The sequence below is a fragment of the Henningerozyma blattae genome, chromosome 6 (assembly GCF_000315915.1).
Source record: "Henningerozyma blattae CBS 6284 chromosome 6, complete genome".
Taxonomy (NCBI): domain Eukaryota; kingdom Fungi; phylum Ascomycota; class Saccharomycetes; order Saccharomycetales; family Saccharomycetaceae; genus Henningerozyma; species Henningerozyma blattae.
Genome location: NC_020190.1, coordinates 354,884 through 372,424, shown reverse-complemented (window position 1 = coordinate 372,424; position 17,541 = coordinate 354,884). Strand labels below are relative to the sequence as shown.

The 17,541-nt window shown below is 33.3% G+C and overlaps 6 protein-coding genes and 1 non-coding gene across 7 annotated transcripts; 4 read left to right on the top strand and 3 right to left on the bottom strand.

Moving 5' to 3' along the window:
• Positions 1–592: 592 nt before the first annotated feature.
• TBLA0F01500 (arrestin C-terminal domain-containing protein) lies at positions 593–4,516 on the bottom strand (the record flags this gene model as incomplete). Its single annotated transcript, XM_004181164.1, has 1 exon — positions 593–4,516. The coding sequence occupies one exon, from the start codon at positions 4,514–4,516 to the stop codon at positions 593–595; it is 3,924 nt and encodes a 1,307-aa protein (XP_004181212.1).
• A 974-nt stretch (positions 4,517–5,490) lies between these two features.
• Positions 5,491–6,336, bottom strand: TBLA0F01490 (uncharacterized protein; the record flags this gene model as incomplete). The annotated part of the gene is made up of 2 exons (XM_004181163.1): positions 5,491–6,183; positions 6,286–6,336. 2 exons carry the CDS (start codon positions 6,334–6,336, stop codon positions 5,491–5,493), a joined length of 744 nt encoding a protein of 247 aa, XP_004181211.1.
• Positions 6,337–7,521: 1,185 nt separating this feature from the next.
• On the top strand, positions 7,522–7,612 carry TBLA0Ftrna2F. Its single transcript is given in 2 exon segments — positions 7,522–7,559; positions 7,576–7,612. It is a non-coding gene; the product is annotated as a tRNA-Phe (tRNA).
• A 944-nt stretch (positions 7,613–8,556) lies between these two features.
• On the top strand, positions 8,557–9,906 carry CCL1 (TFIIH complex kinase subunit CCL1; the record flags this gene model as incomplete). Its single annotated transcript, XM_004181162.1, has 1 exon — positions 8,557–9,906. One exon carries the CDS (start codon positions 8,557–8,559, stop codon positions 9,904–9,906), a length of 1,350 nt encoding a protein of 449 aa, XP_004181210.1.
• Positions 9,907–10,476: 570 nt separating this feature from the next.
• YME1 (i-AAA protease YME1) lies at positions 10,477–12,885 on the bottom strand (the record flags this gene model as incomplete). Its single annotated transcript, XM_004181161.1, has 1 exon — positions 10,477–12,885. The coding sequence occupies one exon, from the start codon at positions 12,883–12,885 to the stop codon at positions 10,477–10,479; it is 2,409 nt and encodes an 802-aa protein (XP_004181209.1).
• Positions 12,886–13,415: 530 nt separating this feature from the next.
• On the top strand, positions 13,416–16,043 carry BRN1 (condensin subunit BRN1; the record flags this gene model as incomplete). The annotated part of the gene is made up of 1 exon (XM_004181160.1): positions 13,416–16,043. The coding sequence occupies one exon, from the start codon at positions 13,416–13,418 to the stop codon at positions 16,041–16,043; it is 2,628 nt and encodes an 875-aa protein (XP_004181208.1).
• Positions 16,044–16,302: 259 nt separating this feature from the next.
• On the top strand, positions 16,303–17,040 carry MRX3 (Mrx3p; the record flags this gene model as incomplete). The annotated part of the gene is made up of 1 exon (XM_004181159.1): positions 16,303–17,040. The coding sequence occupies one exon, from the start codon at positions 16,303–16,305 to the stop codon at positions 17,038–17,040; it is 738 nt and encodes a 245-aa protein (XP_004181207.1).
• Positions 17,041–17,541: the final 501 nt, after the last annotated feature.

The window sequence follows — 17,541 nt, the reverse complement described above, 5'->3', positions numbered from 1 at the left end:
AGTTCTGTTTGAGTATTGTTGCTGTTGTTGTGTTATTATTCTATTTTCTATTCGAATAATTGATTTTTTAGATATCACGTAGTATATGCTTATATTATATCCTCGAATACTTTTCTTATATGCCTTCTGTAGTAAAGTAAAGGGTTATAGATTTTGTTTCCAGTCAATTGATCGTCAGATTAGAGTGGTTCCAAAGCTCGATTAAACATTAAAAACAAGATACAAAATCTACATTTAAGATTAGGATAGAACAGTTAAAATTTAACAAAATCGAATGCTCAAATCGACAGTAATTGAAATCTTAGAAGGTCTTAACCTTTAAACAGGACTTTCGTTTTACAGTTTCTCTCTTGAGAGAAGCCCATCTTTGATTTCCAAGAACGTCTAAGGTTGGAAAATCTGGTTAGCTCCGCGGAAATAAAAGCGGAGCTAAAAAGCCGTGGTCGCTTATAGCCATGGCTAGAAGAGACCATTGAAATAATGGTGATGCACGTGCCTACAATATATGTCCAGTGCTTGTATATTATGTACGATGTTTTATTTAGTATAAACGGGTTGGAAATTGTTATATATATATATATATATATACTGTTTAAGGGCCATCAAGGTCGGATACAACGTCATTGTAGCGTGGAGGTTCTTGGTCGGCTGTAGGATTTGTTCCTTCTACGTGAGAAATGCTCGAAGTGGAGTCATTAGTATTGTCTTTCTGTTGTAGACTATAATTCTTCTTGAATAGACTGGTTGAAGCAGACTGGCTGAAGGGATTGTGATCACTTTGATGTGAGATAGAAGCCATAGCAGTAGGAGAAGAAGGAACTGGGGTCGAATAAGAGAAGGAGGCTTCAATGGTAGGAGAATCCTGACGACCACTCGTATATAGCGTAGAGCTGCCGAGAATTGGAGAACCTTGAGCAGAGTTTGCGGAAGATTCTGGACCATCAGTCATAATTTGGCTAGCATAGGAGTTTGGAGTGGTAGCAAATGGTGTTGTCGTAGGATCAGAGTTGTAACTTGCAGCTGAATCAGTATATGTAGAAACATCTGGTGCAATACTTAAAGCTGGGCCACTGTTAGTATATGGAGTAGTACTAGAATTCACTGAGGAATCGAAGACAACTGCTTTAAACGGATTTTTCAATTGAGCAGCAGGAGGCATTTGTAGACTTGTTGGATGTGGTAAGGAGTATTTTCTTGGAGGAAAAATATTACTACTTAAATTAATATTTGTGTTTCCATCAATACCAACGCCCTGTGTGGACGTGACAGCAGTCTGTTGTAATGGGCTTGTATTCCGAGTTGCTGGCATTTTTAGCATTGAGCTAGAAATTGGAGGTGGAACTGGTCTTGAACGCTGGCTTGTTAATACACCGTCTAAAGTATTGAAACCAGAAGATGATGGAATATTTCTTGTAGCACCAGCGCTCACGGACAAAGATCTGCCACCTGGGTGTCTCAACCGATTATTATTTTGCATTTGGAAATCTGTATCATCGACTGAACATGCAGTGGAAGAGTTACTTGAAAGACTTAATTGCTGAATAGATAAATCACCATGCATATATGTTGGCTTAATATTTGGTGTTCCAATTGGTGAAATGATTGGACTTACAGGTACAGACATAGCTTCTTCAAACGTAGGCAATTGTGCAATAAAGGATGATCTACGTGAAGGTTCATCTTCCCTTGTAATCATTTCATATGAAGGTAGTTCCATATTACCTGTATTGCAAAATTCAGACACTAAAATGATTGGAATATCAATTAATACTTCATAATTACGGGTTTTTTCTTCATCACCTTCTTTATCTTTTTTGGCAATTCTAAACATCACTTCAAGTTTATGTTTAACATGAATATGACTAAAATTCATACTATCTAAATATAAACCACGTTTTGGTGTACTTAATCGACAGTGTGACTTAACTTGCACACCCGAACTTGAAGAATATTTGGTACGATGATATTTCATATCACAATTTGGAGTAGTCCCGTCATAAGGATGTTCCGAGCCATTGGCACCTGCACTGCCATTTGAATTATTTAATGACGTACCAGCAGAAGAGTGAATTGCAGAAGAAGTACCTAAGCTTTTTGTAGATGTTATTGAAGTGCGCCTACCACCTAAAAATCCTAGATTAATTACTCCTGACTTATGTGTCGCTAAATTTGAGCTATAATTCAAATCATGACTCATTAAAGAAGATTCAGGGTTTGGAATAGCTGTAAATAAATCGATACCATAGGGAGCCAAATAACGAGTGCTCTTTTTATCCAAATCATTATGTTTAGGGAACTCTAAGACAGTTTCAATGACCCATGGATCACTTATTGGTATTTCATCATCATTAAAGTTTTTATGTTTCTTAAAACTCTTGGAAGAATGTGGGTTGGGATTTGGTAAAGTAGTATAAGATAATAAATTATCATTAATTGTATTTTCAATAATTTCTTCTCTAATCGCACGAGCTCCCTTTGTCTTTGTTCTAACTTCTAATAAAGAAAGATTTCTTTCTTTCCGCTTTTTGGAAGTGAAATCAGTATAATATGGATTATATGGATCCTTTGCAATAACATCAATCTGTTCATATTCATATTCCAAATTATTAGAGACAAAAGTGATTTTTTCAACAACAGATACACGGATTCTTTTAACTGCTGTTGATTTTGACATTGGAGCTAATTTAATTTTAATTGGGATTTCAGAATTCAATGGAATAAATTTTTTTTCAAATGAAATCTCATAAGAAAGTGAATCTGCCCAAACTCTATTAATATAAACAGGTTTATTAGCAGTGGATACTGATATATTTGGTGGTGATCTAATGACTTGTACGGGATATTCTGCATAATAATTCGAAATATCATCAAAGGATGCGGGGAAAGCATCCGTATTTACCCCACCTATATGGTTTTTAACCTTATGTAATAGATGCTTTCCTACAAGACTAGTAGATTGAATCTTTTCTCTTTCATCGCTTTCTGTGGACATTGCTGAAAGTGAACTTCTTCTAGAGGTTACTGGCGACATTTGAATTAAAGGTCTATCACCTGTACAAGATTGATGATTCAACGATTTGGTAGCAACACAAATTAAATAATCCACTCTGCCTGAAGGGACAGAAAAGGTTTCTGGAATATGATTTGAAAACATAATTGGACAAGTAAATACATATTCACCTGGTAAGAAGAACTGTGGATCGTTTGGGTTTAAACTATTGAATAACTCCTTAACGTATTTAACTTTATCAGTATATGTTCTATCTTCTCTTCTAATATTTTTAAAATATTTAGTTTGTCTAATATTGGAAATATTGGTATTTTCGATAATCTTATCGTTTGTTGATACATTTAATGGTATGAATAGATTGAAATTCTTTGAATTTAAAGCCCATTTAAGTGAGCCTAGTTTATAAACTTCTTCTTTAAAAGCCTTTGTTGGTGGAACTCCTTGATGCCAAAAAATTTTCACTCTTGAGCATAATTCCACTTGAATATCTGAGATGGTAATTGGTTTTTTCACTGAAAGAATTAATGCAAATGTGAAAGGTGCCATTGAATCATTATATTTGATATGATGAGCTCCATCTTGACAACTTGTGGCTGCACCACTAGCAGAAGGGGAAGAAGGGTTGGTATTTTGATTAGAAACCGTCTCATGAGTGGATTGAGAAGTTCGATCATCGAAATTCATGACCGTATCATTATCTACAAACTCTTCAGCATGATAATTGTTACTATTAGTATTTGTATCTGTATCTGTATCATTGTTATAGTTAAAATTATTGGCAAAGCCAGATTCATCATTGGCACCCATCCCATTCAGGCTTGATAAATATTCATCTGCTGTATTTGAAATGGTAGGCAAATAAACATGGTTTCCACTTGAAGCGACTGAGATGTTCAAACTATCTGCATTAGAAATCATATCTGGGGATAAAAACCCATGATTTAGCAGGTATTCTGAAAGAAACTGCTTACTAAATGAATCGTGGTTATTTGAAACATCTTTTGGATCGATTTCATATTTATTATTGTTTGGACTCTCTGGAGTCTCTTCGAATTTAAAATTTTTTTTGAATTTAGTTGTTGCTATAGAATCATGATGTTGATGATAAAATGAATGTTGTGGTAATTGACCTGTAGTATGAGCAGAATGAAGATGGTTCACTACTGGAATGCCATTTAACCTCGGTGTTTGACTTGAAGGTTCAATATAACTATTAGTATTGTTGTTGTTAATAGTATAACTATGATTAGATAATGGAGAATCCAAAGGTGACGGTACTTCTTCATGGCCAAGTAGTTGGCTTCTTGGCTGAGTACCGACTCTATTATAAGACGAGGGATTAGCGATATTATTACTGCCTATCCCTGTAGCACTATTTCTCCTTCTTGCTGGAGTTGAGACAGCACTATTCGAGGAAGAAGCTAAGGCTGGTGCAGGATTATTACCATTATTATTATTATGAGAGCTACTGCTGGAACCTCCTAATATCAACCCCAAAGTATTCATAATAGAATTTGATCTCTTCTTTGGATGGTGGCCATGAGTAGCGCTAGTATTGTGATGGGTACCACTGGTAGATGGTAAGACAGAGATCGAGTTAAATCTATGCGATCTGGAACTGCTCATTGTATGATGTTATTGGATCTCGATTTTATAGTTTTATAACAAAAAGGAATATATATATATGTATGTATTTATGACGTAAAACCAAATAAGGCTTTTAGAAAATCTATAGTATGGTTGTAGAATGTCTTGATATGTTTCCACCCCTGAAAATATGGAGAATTTTCATTAACTCCAAGCAGGAATGTTAAAAAATAGAAGGTCTGTAAAAAAAAAAAAAAAAAAAACAAAAGTCGAGGAGTGACACAGTATATCGGTTAAAACACGTTATTCTTTGAATTGTTTGTAATCTTTAGATTATGATATCAGGCATCAAACTAAAGAACTAAATGAAATATCAGTGAATAAACTACCTCAAATAATTCCTTAACCAAGATGCCTAGTTAAATACAAGCGCTAACGGACTCAATCAGCTGAGTCTAGAAAAACCCCTTCTGCAAATCTGTCCTGCGATTCGGTTCCTACGCGAATTGTCGCACGATATGGAGGACCACGGAGTGTTCTGTGCACGGCGCTATCGTGCGGGTAACGGACGTAATAAAGCTTTATATTACATTAAAAATACTATAAAGGAACGAATGAGTCTGGCCAAATTGTAATAGACGATAGTCAGGTGATGCATAGTTTATTTATTTATACATATACACATATACACGCACACACACATACATACATATATATATATATATATATATACAGCAGAAATACTATTAGGGAAGATGCAATAAGAGACATCTCTGATAGGTTAAAGGTTCGACTTTGCATGTGGGAATGTATGATGAATGGTGTACGGTATCAACTATGCATTAAGTTACATAATCAAGATATGTCTGGGATTAAAAAAGCAAAATCGTAGCTCATGAATGAGAAGAAATACCGCTTGTAATAGCATCGCCTAGACCGGAAGACTTGGATTTGGCTTGATCATAAACATCTGTGGCTTTTTGAGCAGCAGCAGCAAAACCATCCGAAGTCTTGTTAGTGGCAGAAACAGCTGCACTTTTGACAGCAGAGATTCCATCTGGTTTCTTCATTGAGGAAGCAGCCGCACCAATGTGAGAACCAGCAGAAGTAACCTTACTAGCAGCAGAGTGGGCAGCGTTTGAAGCAGAAGCAGAAACACTGTTAGTTTTAGAAGTATTTTCAAGGAATCTAGAAGTGGCTGGGTCAATGACTTTTGCGTATATAATTCTAGCACCCCCAGTTGATGGAACAGCAATATAAAATAAAAAGGCAGTTTTCAGTAGCCAGTAGAAAGGTATAACTTTCAACAAACAACTGGACCAAAACTCAATAACACTGAAGAATGAAAAGATAACCCAATAGATTAATAACAAAGAGTCATCGCGGCCACCAGGAGTCTTCAATGCCACTAAAGAGTAATAAGCTGGCAAAACAAACCCGCTGAAGTTGGATAACATTCCTCCAATCCCACCTGGGTTGATAAATATCATAAAAATATAAATACCAGCCAAACCAGCAACCAAATAGGATTTTGGTATATTAGTTCTTTCTTCTAATTGTTGCAAATATTTATTTTTAGCATATTTCTATATTTATTCTTGGTAACTCGAGATAAAAAATTAAACACAGTCTATTGTTAGTAATAAAGGTGGGAAGTTTAATATAATTTAGTAATATTTTTTGCATACCGAATCAAATTGTTTAAATTGAGAATCAATAGTTTTTTTGTAATCAGACATCTCTATTCAGGATCATTAGCAGTTAACTAGGGATTGAAATATATTTGTTCATACCACAAATTAAAGAATTTTCTAACCACATAAGTTTTTCCAAATGAGAGTTTTATCTTACTTTAAATACAATCACAAATTTGTCAGATGAAATTTTTCCAAAATTATTAATTGATCTATTTAAATCCCATACGTGATGTGTTGGTGTAGAGCCTCATCCCAAATAGGCAAATATTGTTATCCATTACCTTACTTTACATTCTGTTATATGTAACTATAACAAAAAATTCTCTTTTCATTTCTATTGTAAATGTTTTTTTTTTACCACTGGTGCCATTTATGACCAGTTTGGGTAAATCAATTAGCTAGAATTTGAGAAATAGATGGGACAAAGGGGTAACCTTTTTTGACTTGACTTAATAAAGAACACCTTAAATCCGTACATTTACAAAAAAAAGTATGATTGAATCTTCCCTTTCTTTTTTACCTTGCAAAAAAATATTTAAATAATATACATTTTTGATAAATTGGTTGCTAATAAGGAAAGATAAAAGGGATAATAATTTCTCTAGTGATGTTGCAGACAGTTAAGAATAGGCATCTTGTAACCGTTTTAAATGTCAAATAATCTACCTGCTGGAATATGATTATATCATTTTCCATTAAATGGTAAAATACTTTTATCACGTGACTTATTGTTTAAAATGTGGTTTTTCTTTTTATATCGAAAAACACTATTTAAGAAATATATTCATTTTAGTTATAGTATTTACTATATATGTCTAAATAAAATAATCGTCTTTACATCTTAAACACTGTATAACAATGTCTAACTCTCTTGAATCCCAGTACTATCAATTATCATCATCTATTTGGATTAATTAGCGAGTTGGTTAAATAATAACGTGTGTTAAAATGTAACATTATTGGAAGATGATCTTTTTCTTCTTTAGTGATCCCTTTTCTAAAAGATAATCATTCAAATAAATTTCATTTGTACAACATTTTAAAAAATAATTGACATTTTCCCATATATAATATATAGTAACGTAAATATGGTAGAAAAGATAGTAATAAAGGTGAGATAGTAATAAAGGTGAGATATTATAAAGATAGTTTTTTTGGGGTATTTTGCTATTCACCCCAGATGGTACATCACCTTCAGTCTAATTTATCAACAAATAAGAAAAATAAGCGGGTTTAGCTCAGTTGGGAGAGCGCCAGACTGAAGAATACTTCGGTTTAAGATATCTGGAGGTCCTGTGTTCGATCCACAGAAGTCGCATTTATATTTTTGGATGTAACAATTTTTTTGCTTCGCTACTCCCAGTAGTATATCTTTTTGGCTGCTAGTTTAATACCAACTGTTTATTAAAATATACAACTATATACCTGAGTCTGTGTAAGTTAAATATTATTATTATTATTACGTTCCGATTTGTTCACTATACACTTCCATCTTTTGTATCTCGTCCTTTTTGTTTTCTGGTTCTTACCTCTTTGTTCTACCTTAACCCTCTAGTTTATTCTTTTAGCTTTAGATTCTTAAATAGAATATATGTTCATGATTCACTTACTTGTTAATCTACATGTTCATTCCCTTATCACGTGATCTTGGTTTAAACACGTGACTAACGTAGCTCACACTACGTAACATTGGAAATTTACTGGGTTTCACGTGATTCATAATTCAAGCGTTATTGGATTTAATATATTCTTCTTGAAACAAAGTCTTAAATGATTACATATAATATATGGTATAGATTTTCCTTTTTTAACTTCAACATAACAACGTAATGTAAAAATCTCACAAATCTTTGTCGTAGATTGTTCTACAGTCAGTTATAATTCTTGCTACATAGAATGTATATGTTACCCGATTTTCGAATTCAGCCAGGAATTAATATAAAATTTGGTTGTTTCATTAAACAGAATACTCTTTCCGAATATCCATCTTCACAGAACGTTCCTCTTATATAAGACCTATGTCTCGTCAGACACAAGCTTCCTGGACATAAGCTATTGGTCACATGCCCTAACTGGATCTACCACAATCTTTCTAAATTTTGAAGAACTATTTTTTACATTCCGAAACTAGAAAATCTAATAATATTGATAAAATTTCATGAGTCTTTAAAAAAAAAAAAAAAAACTTAAGAAATTTATCACTGCTATCACCATCATCAATTTAATATTGTCTCCTACCTATTATTTTATATTTTGACCATTATGCCAACGATGTCTTTCAAAAGCAATCAGTCCGATACCACCACATCTTCCACAGACAAACTACCAGCTTATAAAAGAATTTCAGATGATGATTTATATAGACATTCAACACAATATAGATTATGGTCATTTACTCCAGAACAACTAGCAAATAAAAGAATCCAAACCAATGAAGAAGCAACCAGAAAAATAAACGATAATTTACTAGCATTCATCAAAAATCATAGTAACGATTACACACCAGAAGAAATCACCTTAATACGTGAAAAGGCTATCCCAGTTACCATGGAAGAGGAGATAAAGTTGATCAATTTCTATACGAAAAAAGTCCAAGTTATTGCTCAACATTTAAATTTGCCAACAGAAATTGTTGCAACCTCAATTTCATTTTTTAGAAGGTTTTTCTTGGAGAATTCAGTTATGGAAATCGATCCTAAAACAACTGTTCATACTACAATCTTTTTAGCTTGCAAATCAGAAAATTATTTTATTGGAGTTGATTCATTTGCTAAAAAGGCCAAATCTTCAAGGGAAGCAATTTTGAAATATGAATTTCAATTGTTAGAAAGCTTGAAATTTTCTTTATTAAATCATCATCCATATAGAGCCTTGCATGGTTTCTTTTTAGATATTCAATCTGTATTGCGTGACAAAGTTGATGTCAAATATATGGGCCAAATTTATGATAGATGTAAGAAAAGAATAACAGATGCCTTATTAACAGATGCAGTTTATTTTTATACTCCTCCTCAGATTACTTTAGCTATGCTATTATTGGAAGATGAAACTTTAATAATAAAATATTTGGAAACAAAATTCCCTTCACAACAGCTTGATTCTAATTCTGAGAATTCAAATCAAAATAAAGATAACTCCAATGAACCTAATTCAACAATAACTGGAAGCAACAATGATAATAATAATAATAATGCTACTAATGACAGTGAGAAAGAATCAAAAGAACAAAGTCAACCTCAAGATATAAGTTCATCAAGCGCCACACCCATAACTACTTCCGAAACGACGCCTACTCAAAGATTTCCATCCTCATCAAATTCAAAATTAACTGAAGAAGAAAAAGAGAAAGAAAAGATAAAAGAAAGGCAAGAAATGGATAGAGTGAAGAATTTAATTCATTACGAAAAATTATTGAAAATTATTACCGAATGTGGTGAATTAATATGTAGACCTAATAACGTGTCTGTTCAAGAAGCCAAAAGCATTGCAGCCAAAGTTTATTATTGTCAGAATCCAAGAAATGTTATTCAAAGATTGAAAAGAAAGACAGCTGCTACAACAACTGCATCAGAGTCTACTGAGTCCTCTGATGAAAAGAAGCAAAAACTTTAAAATATAAACTGCATAACTATTACATCTTTAATAGCATTTAAGTATATAGTGGCATCACTAATAAAAAGGATTTTTATAATATAGAACAAAGAGATAGAAATATAAAATAGAGATATATGCTCTGTATATATATGGCCACTATCTATTTTTTTTAAAAATTTTTTTTCTTTTTTTGAGCTTTATAATAAATTTAATTAATTTTAATAATATTTAATCTATTGAATCTAAACTTTGGTTGTCAATATATACAGTAAATAAAACGATTAGAGAAAAGTGAAACAAAAGAAAAAATATAATAAAAATGTAATATGAAATAATATAAATGAAATGATCTATTTTTGAAATCGTAATGAAAAAAAAATACGGTGATGAGTATATTGGAAAGTATGTGAGTAATTATGGGAAGAGGGGAGGATACATTAAAATTATTTAACGAAATGCGATTATGCAAAATGATTGAGTGTCTAACCGGTTAGTGATGTGAGGAGAAGCATATAGAAAAAAAGGTAAGCCAAAAAAATAAGAAGAGAGAAAAAGGGATGGAAAAATCATATCGATATTATTATATATTTATGCAACACTTGGAATTTTTGATTTATCACCTTTAATTTCTTTACGTTTATCACTATCGGGTGCTTCGACCACAGTATTTGTTATTGTTTTCAGTTTATTAATGGGCTCACCTCTGCAAACTTTACTTATTTCCTTTGCATCTAAAGTTTCGTATTCTACTAACCCATCAGCTAATCTATGTAATTCATTGATTTTTTTCGCCAATAGTTTTCTTGATCTATCTTCAGAATTCTTTAAAATTTCAATAACTTCATTATCTGCAGTGTCACGAATCTTTCCTGACCATGATTCCCAATTATCTGATAAATTCACAGGGCCTACACTACTACCCATCCCGTAAGATTGAACCATTGCTCTCACAGTTTGAGTTGCGTTTTGTAAATCAGAACCACAACCACTCGTAGTATTGTCTTTACCATATATTAGTTCTTCTGCAACTTTCCCACCCATACAAACATCTACACGAGCCAAACATTCTTGCTTAGTAATGTCTACTTTATCCATTTCAGGTAATTGGAAAGTAATACCTAATGCTCTACCTCTTGGTAAAATGGTGGCTTTGTATAATGGAGTAGCAGAAGGGGTATATAAAGCCATTATAGCATGACCAGCTTCATGATAGGCAGTGGCTCTTCTAACAGCATCTGTTAAGACCATTGTTTTCTTTTCTGCACCCATTAAGATCTTATCTTTTGCCCATTCTAAATGTGACATATTAACAGAAATAGCATTCTTTTGACAAGCGTAAACAGCAGCCTGATTAACTAAATTAGCCAATTCTGCACCTGATAGCCCTGGAGTACCACGAGCAATGATAGTTGGATCGACATCTGGTGCCAAAGTAATCTTTTTCATGTGATGTCTTAAAATATCAGATCTACCACGAACATCTGGTAAATCGACATTTACAATTTTATCGAATCTACCTGGTCTTGTCAAAGCTTTATCTAGAGCATCTGGGAAATTTGTTGCACCAATAATAATAATACCAGTTGTTTGTGAAAACCCATCAAGTTCTACTAATAATTGATTTAATGTTTGTTTAGCATAAGCTTGATCCTTTGGATTACGTTTACCACCAATTGCATCTAATTCATCAATAAAGATGATGGCAGGAGCTTTGGCTCTTGCCTGAGCAAATAAATCACGAATACGTTTAGCACCAACCCCAACATAGACTTCATCGAATTCTGAGCCTGACATGAATAGGAAATCTACACCTGCTTCACCTGCAGTGGCTCTTGCTAACAGAGTCTTACCTGTCCCTGGAGGGCCAGTTAATAGTACACCTTTAGGTAGTTTACCACCTAATGATTCATATTTAGCAGGATCTTTTAAGAAATCTACAATTTCTTCCAATTCTGCACGAGCTTCATCACAACCACGAACGTCATCAAATTTAACATCTGTCTTTGCTACATCGACGGATTTATCTGTAGATTCCGAAGGTTTTAATAAACTTGTATTTTCCGTAATATATTTAAATGATTCTGAAACACCGTAAGTCAACAAACCCAATACGATTAACCATTTAATCCATCTAGAAACCACAGTGAAAGTAGATTCTGTCACAATAACATGTAGAGGTTCTTTTCTGGAACCATATAATTGACTATAAGCATTTGATTGGAATGCACTTGCACTTGCAGAAGCAGGTGAAGCACCAGGAGTTGCTGCTGCTGCTACTGCTGCTGCTGCTGCTGCTGAGGTAGCAGTTGATGAATCAGAAGCATTAATAAATGGATTAGCTGGGTTAGCCACATTCTGTCTAATATTTTGAGCATCTTCTTTTCTACCGACATTTTCCAATGCCTTTGTATAATATTCAATACATAGAGGTGAAGAAGCTATTCCTGGGGTTTCAAACCTTGATATAACATATTGTGGGTAATTTGAGTTTAATAGCAATTTATAGAAGTTAGCTTGTGATTGTGCGTCCGTGAGATCCCTATTTGCTTCTTGTTCTAGTCTAGCCAACAAGTTATGAGGATCATTAGCCGTTTGGTTATTGGAGTTGTTTCTAGATAGCATAGAACTCCACTTCTTAATAAAATCGAATGGTTTACTATTTTGCTGACTCATCATTACTGGTTCTACTGATGGAGATGGATTTACATTTGCATTTGCATTTGCGTTTAGATTGGTATTGGCAGAAGCATTTGTATTGATATTGTCCTGTATTATAGGATCAGCCTCCTTTCTTGGAATGCTGGTTGAAGTATCATTAGCATTAGTAATATCTACACTTTTGAGTGTATATGGATTCGTTGTGTTGGAGTTTTTCAAGTCTGAGTACAACCTTAACTGTGTCCGCCTGTAGTTGATCCTATACAGTGAGCCAGAGCACAATCGAAGAGCACTGTTTCTTGTCAGTGTAGACATTATCCTGTTATTAGCCAAGCTCATTACTGAAAGATTTTTGTGATGGTGAGTTTTATAGTTGATGAGAGACTGCTTCTTTTTTTTTTGTTTAATTCTGTCTTGTTTTGTTTTATTTTTTTCGAAGCCTCTCTTATATTGTACTATATTTTAATATCCTCTAGTTTAATCTAATAATGATATAATAAAGTCTTGGTTCTGTTTTAATTTAAACAAGTTCACCCTGATTTGCATCTGTTGAGCATTCTTGTAACCACCCAACAGATCCAACGCCACTCCAGAAGCCGCTGCCCTTAGCTAATGTTCACCGGTCTTGGTGCCTCCGCAAGATGTCTTTTGGTGGCACCGGGTTTTTCGATCTTGCAGATTTATTAAAGCACGCGAATCAGGGTTAGGGTTGTTCGAAATAGGGTTACCAAGGGTTATTGGATCTTGTAGATCACGAAAACATAAACAGAAGATCTTGATTGAGAATGTATATATCAAGAGTATATATCAAGAGTATATATCAAGAGAATTGATATATTCTTATATAGGATGCAAAGAGCTATAGCGGAATGCAACGACTACAGTTCTCACAAGATGGTGGAGATAATGATATAGACATACTCACAGATACCAACATGGCTACTGTGCAAGCGAATTTTGATGAATGGTTGAGGATGTCCACCGATAATAAGATCAATTCGAGAAACTCTTGGAATTTCGCGTTGATCGATTACTTTTATGATTTAAATCTATTAAAGGATTCAGAAAATAATATCAATTTTCAAAAGGCCTCGGCAACTTTGGATGGTTGTGTCAAGATTTATTCATCAAGAGTAGATTCAGTGAGTAATGAGACTGGGAAATTGCTTAGTGGTTTAGCACAAAGAAATAAAGAAAAGGAAAATGCAGCAACTAAGAATGGTAATTCGAATGGTACATCTAATTCAACCGATAATACAACAAGGGGCGCTAGAAATGGTGGAGGTGATGATAATCGCAATAATAATAGTAATAATAATGATGATGATGATGATGACGATGATGATAATATACGAATTGATCCAACTACAGGTTTAATTATTGCCACAGAGAATGAAATAGTTAACACAAAGAGAAGAACTCATAATCGTATGTTGGAGACCACATTAGTAGAGTTTAACCAGATCAAGTTGAAAGAATTAGATAAAGAGTTGAATATCGATCCATTGTTCAAACGGGCCCTGGTTAATTTTGATGAAGGTGGGTCAAAGAGTCTTTTATTAAATACATTGAATATTAATAAATACGCAAGAATCATTTTTGATGCTTCCATGACAGATTTGACCTCGACAACTCCAAAGGATCTAACTATAAAGAAGGAACAAGAATTGGAAGAAGCAGAGTTGAGTAAGATTATGAATAAATCTGACCAAATAGACTCACATTCAAGTGTCATAAATGATACTTCTCATTCAAATATAACGAGTAAAAGTTTCATTTTGGATGAAAGTATAGGTGATACTACAGAGAACTTCATACAAGATGAAATCTTACAATTGGGTATGGATTATTTGAATTTTAATATGATCAATACTTGTGAAATCTCTTCCTCCATCCAAAACTTGAGAGATACAATCAATGATACTTCTAGAGTGAAAAATTTTATCAATAACATTAATTATAATAATACAAAACCAGTTGATACACATGCTACTTCACCTCATGAAAATTATGATAATTTCTTAAGTGAAAAGGAATTGAATGATGCCATCCCAGATCCAAATGATTTCCATGATGTAGATGAAAAAAACTTTAACGATTATGATGATGATGGTGTTGATGATGACGTTGATATTGGAATGGATAATCCTCAAGACGATATAGATGAACAGCAAAATCAAACTGGGATTAGTAATATAGCAAACACTTCGATTGTTTCTAAGCCTTCTGATGTGATCACAAGTATGACAAATGTGTTTGAACAAGATCTAATGGCATATTTCGATGAAACTTTGAAAAAGACTTGGCGTGGGAGAGAGCATTGGAAAGTCACTAATATTAAGCAAACGATTTTGAAAAACAATTCGAATTCAAATTCAAAATTGAATGCAATAGTAGAGGATGCAAATGGTTCTACAAATCAACTTACAGGCTCTAATGCATCTACGGCTAGATCTACCAAGAAAAAACAATTTGAAGAAATTGATTTTTTTGATATCGATGATAATTTAGAAGACAAAATATTTGTTACAAGACAACCAAAACAAATTGAAATACCTCAAAAACAAAGGATCAATAAATCTTGTTTCTTATTACCTGATGATCATCATTTTACTACTGATAGAATTACAAACCTTTTCATTAAACCAAAACAAAAGATTAAAGTGTTTACTACAAAGAAATTAGAACAGCAACAGCAACAACAGCAACCATCTAATGAGATTGTTGAAAATGATTCACGATTTATAGAAGACATTGGAAGATATAATTTATCCTCTGCAGATTTAAACGAATATAACAGTAAAGATGATCATAATAACGAAATACCGAATGACGTACCTGCCATGGCAGATGAACAATTTTGGGCGCAAGAATATAAAGATAAAGAACAAGCACTTCTTGATAAAGAGAAATTTATTAATGGAACGGATATCATATCCAAAGATCCTCATAATCCATTTGACGAAAATGATAATGGGATCGATTTCAATCAAGCTTTTGTTGATGATATTGGAAGTGGTGGTTTGGGAATGATGGATGAAAGTGATAATAGTTTACCACAGATAAATAAGGATACTGAACTAGTTGCTGATGAAAAATTTCAACCTTCACAATTGGAATCCAATAAAGTTGCATATTCTAGGGTTTCGAAAAAAGTGGATGTTAGAAAATTGAAAAATAATCTTTGGAAATCAATACATAAGATTGTTCGAAATAAGAAATCTTTAAAGGAGACAAATAAAAAAGATATGGAGGAAGAAAGTAATGATAATTCAAATACAACTAATAATACCCATTCAAACGGCAACACAATAATTATTAAATTTACAGAAATTACATATGAAATCAGTAAGATGTATCCACCTCAATTGAGAAATGATTTATCTACTAGTTTTTGTTTCATCTGTTTATTACATCTTGCCAATGAGCATGGACTAAAAATTAATAATGCAGAAAATTTTGAAGATTTAATTGTTGAGTATCATATTAAGACATAACCAATTGAATCTAACTAAAGTTTAAATAAAGTTTATATATTAATACTCTTTATAGCATTCAGTTTTAACTACTACCCTAATTGCATTGCTATAATGTTGTTTCCGGTTTTTACAATTTTCTTATCACCGATTGGTGTGAGCCGAGAGATTCGAGATTTAGATGTAAATCGTTTTTATAAGAGAAAAATCATGTAAAACTAAGAAAATTTAGCATTCTTTGTTTAAAGCAGTGTCGGTCACCATTTCTTTAGCAATCACTATGAGTATATTTAAATTAATTAATAGAGGTATTATATTGCCGACAGCTGGGTTTTCATTAGGTATTTTAACTTTCATGAAAGCTTGGCCTGATGAAGCTGGATCAATGACGTTACACGATTCTTTGGCAGTTACTAAGGATTCCGAAAATCTTTTTCAACAAAGATACGATATCCTACAAAAAATATCTCACTCCAAATTCTACCAACGTCTTTTACATGATTCAAGTGTAGAACAAGATTTCCAAAGTAATCAAATACCGGATACTCATAGACCTTTTCATGTAGGCCAGGGTCAATTGTTTGGGCCTGGGAAGTTAGAGATCGATCCAGTGATATTTTCAGACCCAGTAGAAGGTAAGATTGTTGTATTTTATCATTTAGGTAAGAGTCTTGGGAATGAAAAAGGCCAAGTCCATAAAGGTGTTTTGGCATTGTTGTTGGATGAGGCTCTTTGTTATTGTGGATTCCCAAGTCTTCCCAATAAAAGAGGAGTTACAGCAAAGCTGGAATTAGATTTTTTAAAGGATATCCCCATTGATTCTACAATTATCTTACGGGCAGAAGTAGTCGAAAAGAAAGGTCGTAAAGTGGTAATTGATGGGACTTTAGAGACACTGCCAAGAAAACTACTACTAGTAGGCCTCGAATCAGAGAGAGGATCTGTTTTTGCTAAGGCTACATGTATACTAGTCGAACCCAAATGGTTCAAGTATCTGAGCAAATTGAATATTATGTAGTAAGGTCTATCTATAAACCCTTTACTTTCGTAGCCCTAGGGTTTGCGGGTCGCAACCCAGAGTCGGCAGAATCCGGTCCCTTTTTTCCTTTTCAGTTTGAGTTAGTGAAAAATTGATGGTAGCCTAGAACCAAAATTGCATGAGACAAAATAGTCACAAGCTGAGTCTAAAATTGAGAAAATAGGTTAATTGAACTTGACTTTAATTGAGTCGGACCGGTTGATGTGTCCACTTCGGAGAAGTTTTATGATCCAATAGGTTCCTTATGGCAAACTCAGTCTAGAATTATTACTACAAAATGCATATGGAAAATTTTTATTTTCGTTATTTGGTTTCTTTTTACACGTTTTTATCATTATTTTTTTTTGTTTTTACTACTTCTATCAAAGTCATAATTGTGTTGACTTTTAATGGGATTGTTAATTGCTGTTATTTATTCTCTTCTCTGGAGAAGTAATTTGTATTATTGCATTTTACACAAAACCCAAGATGTTCAACTCT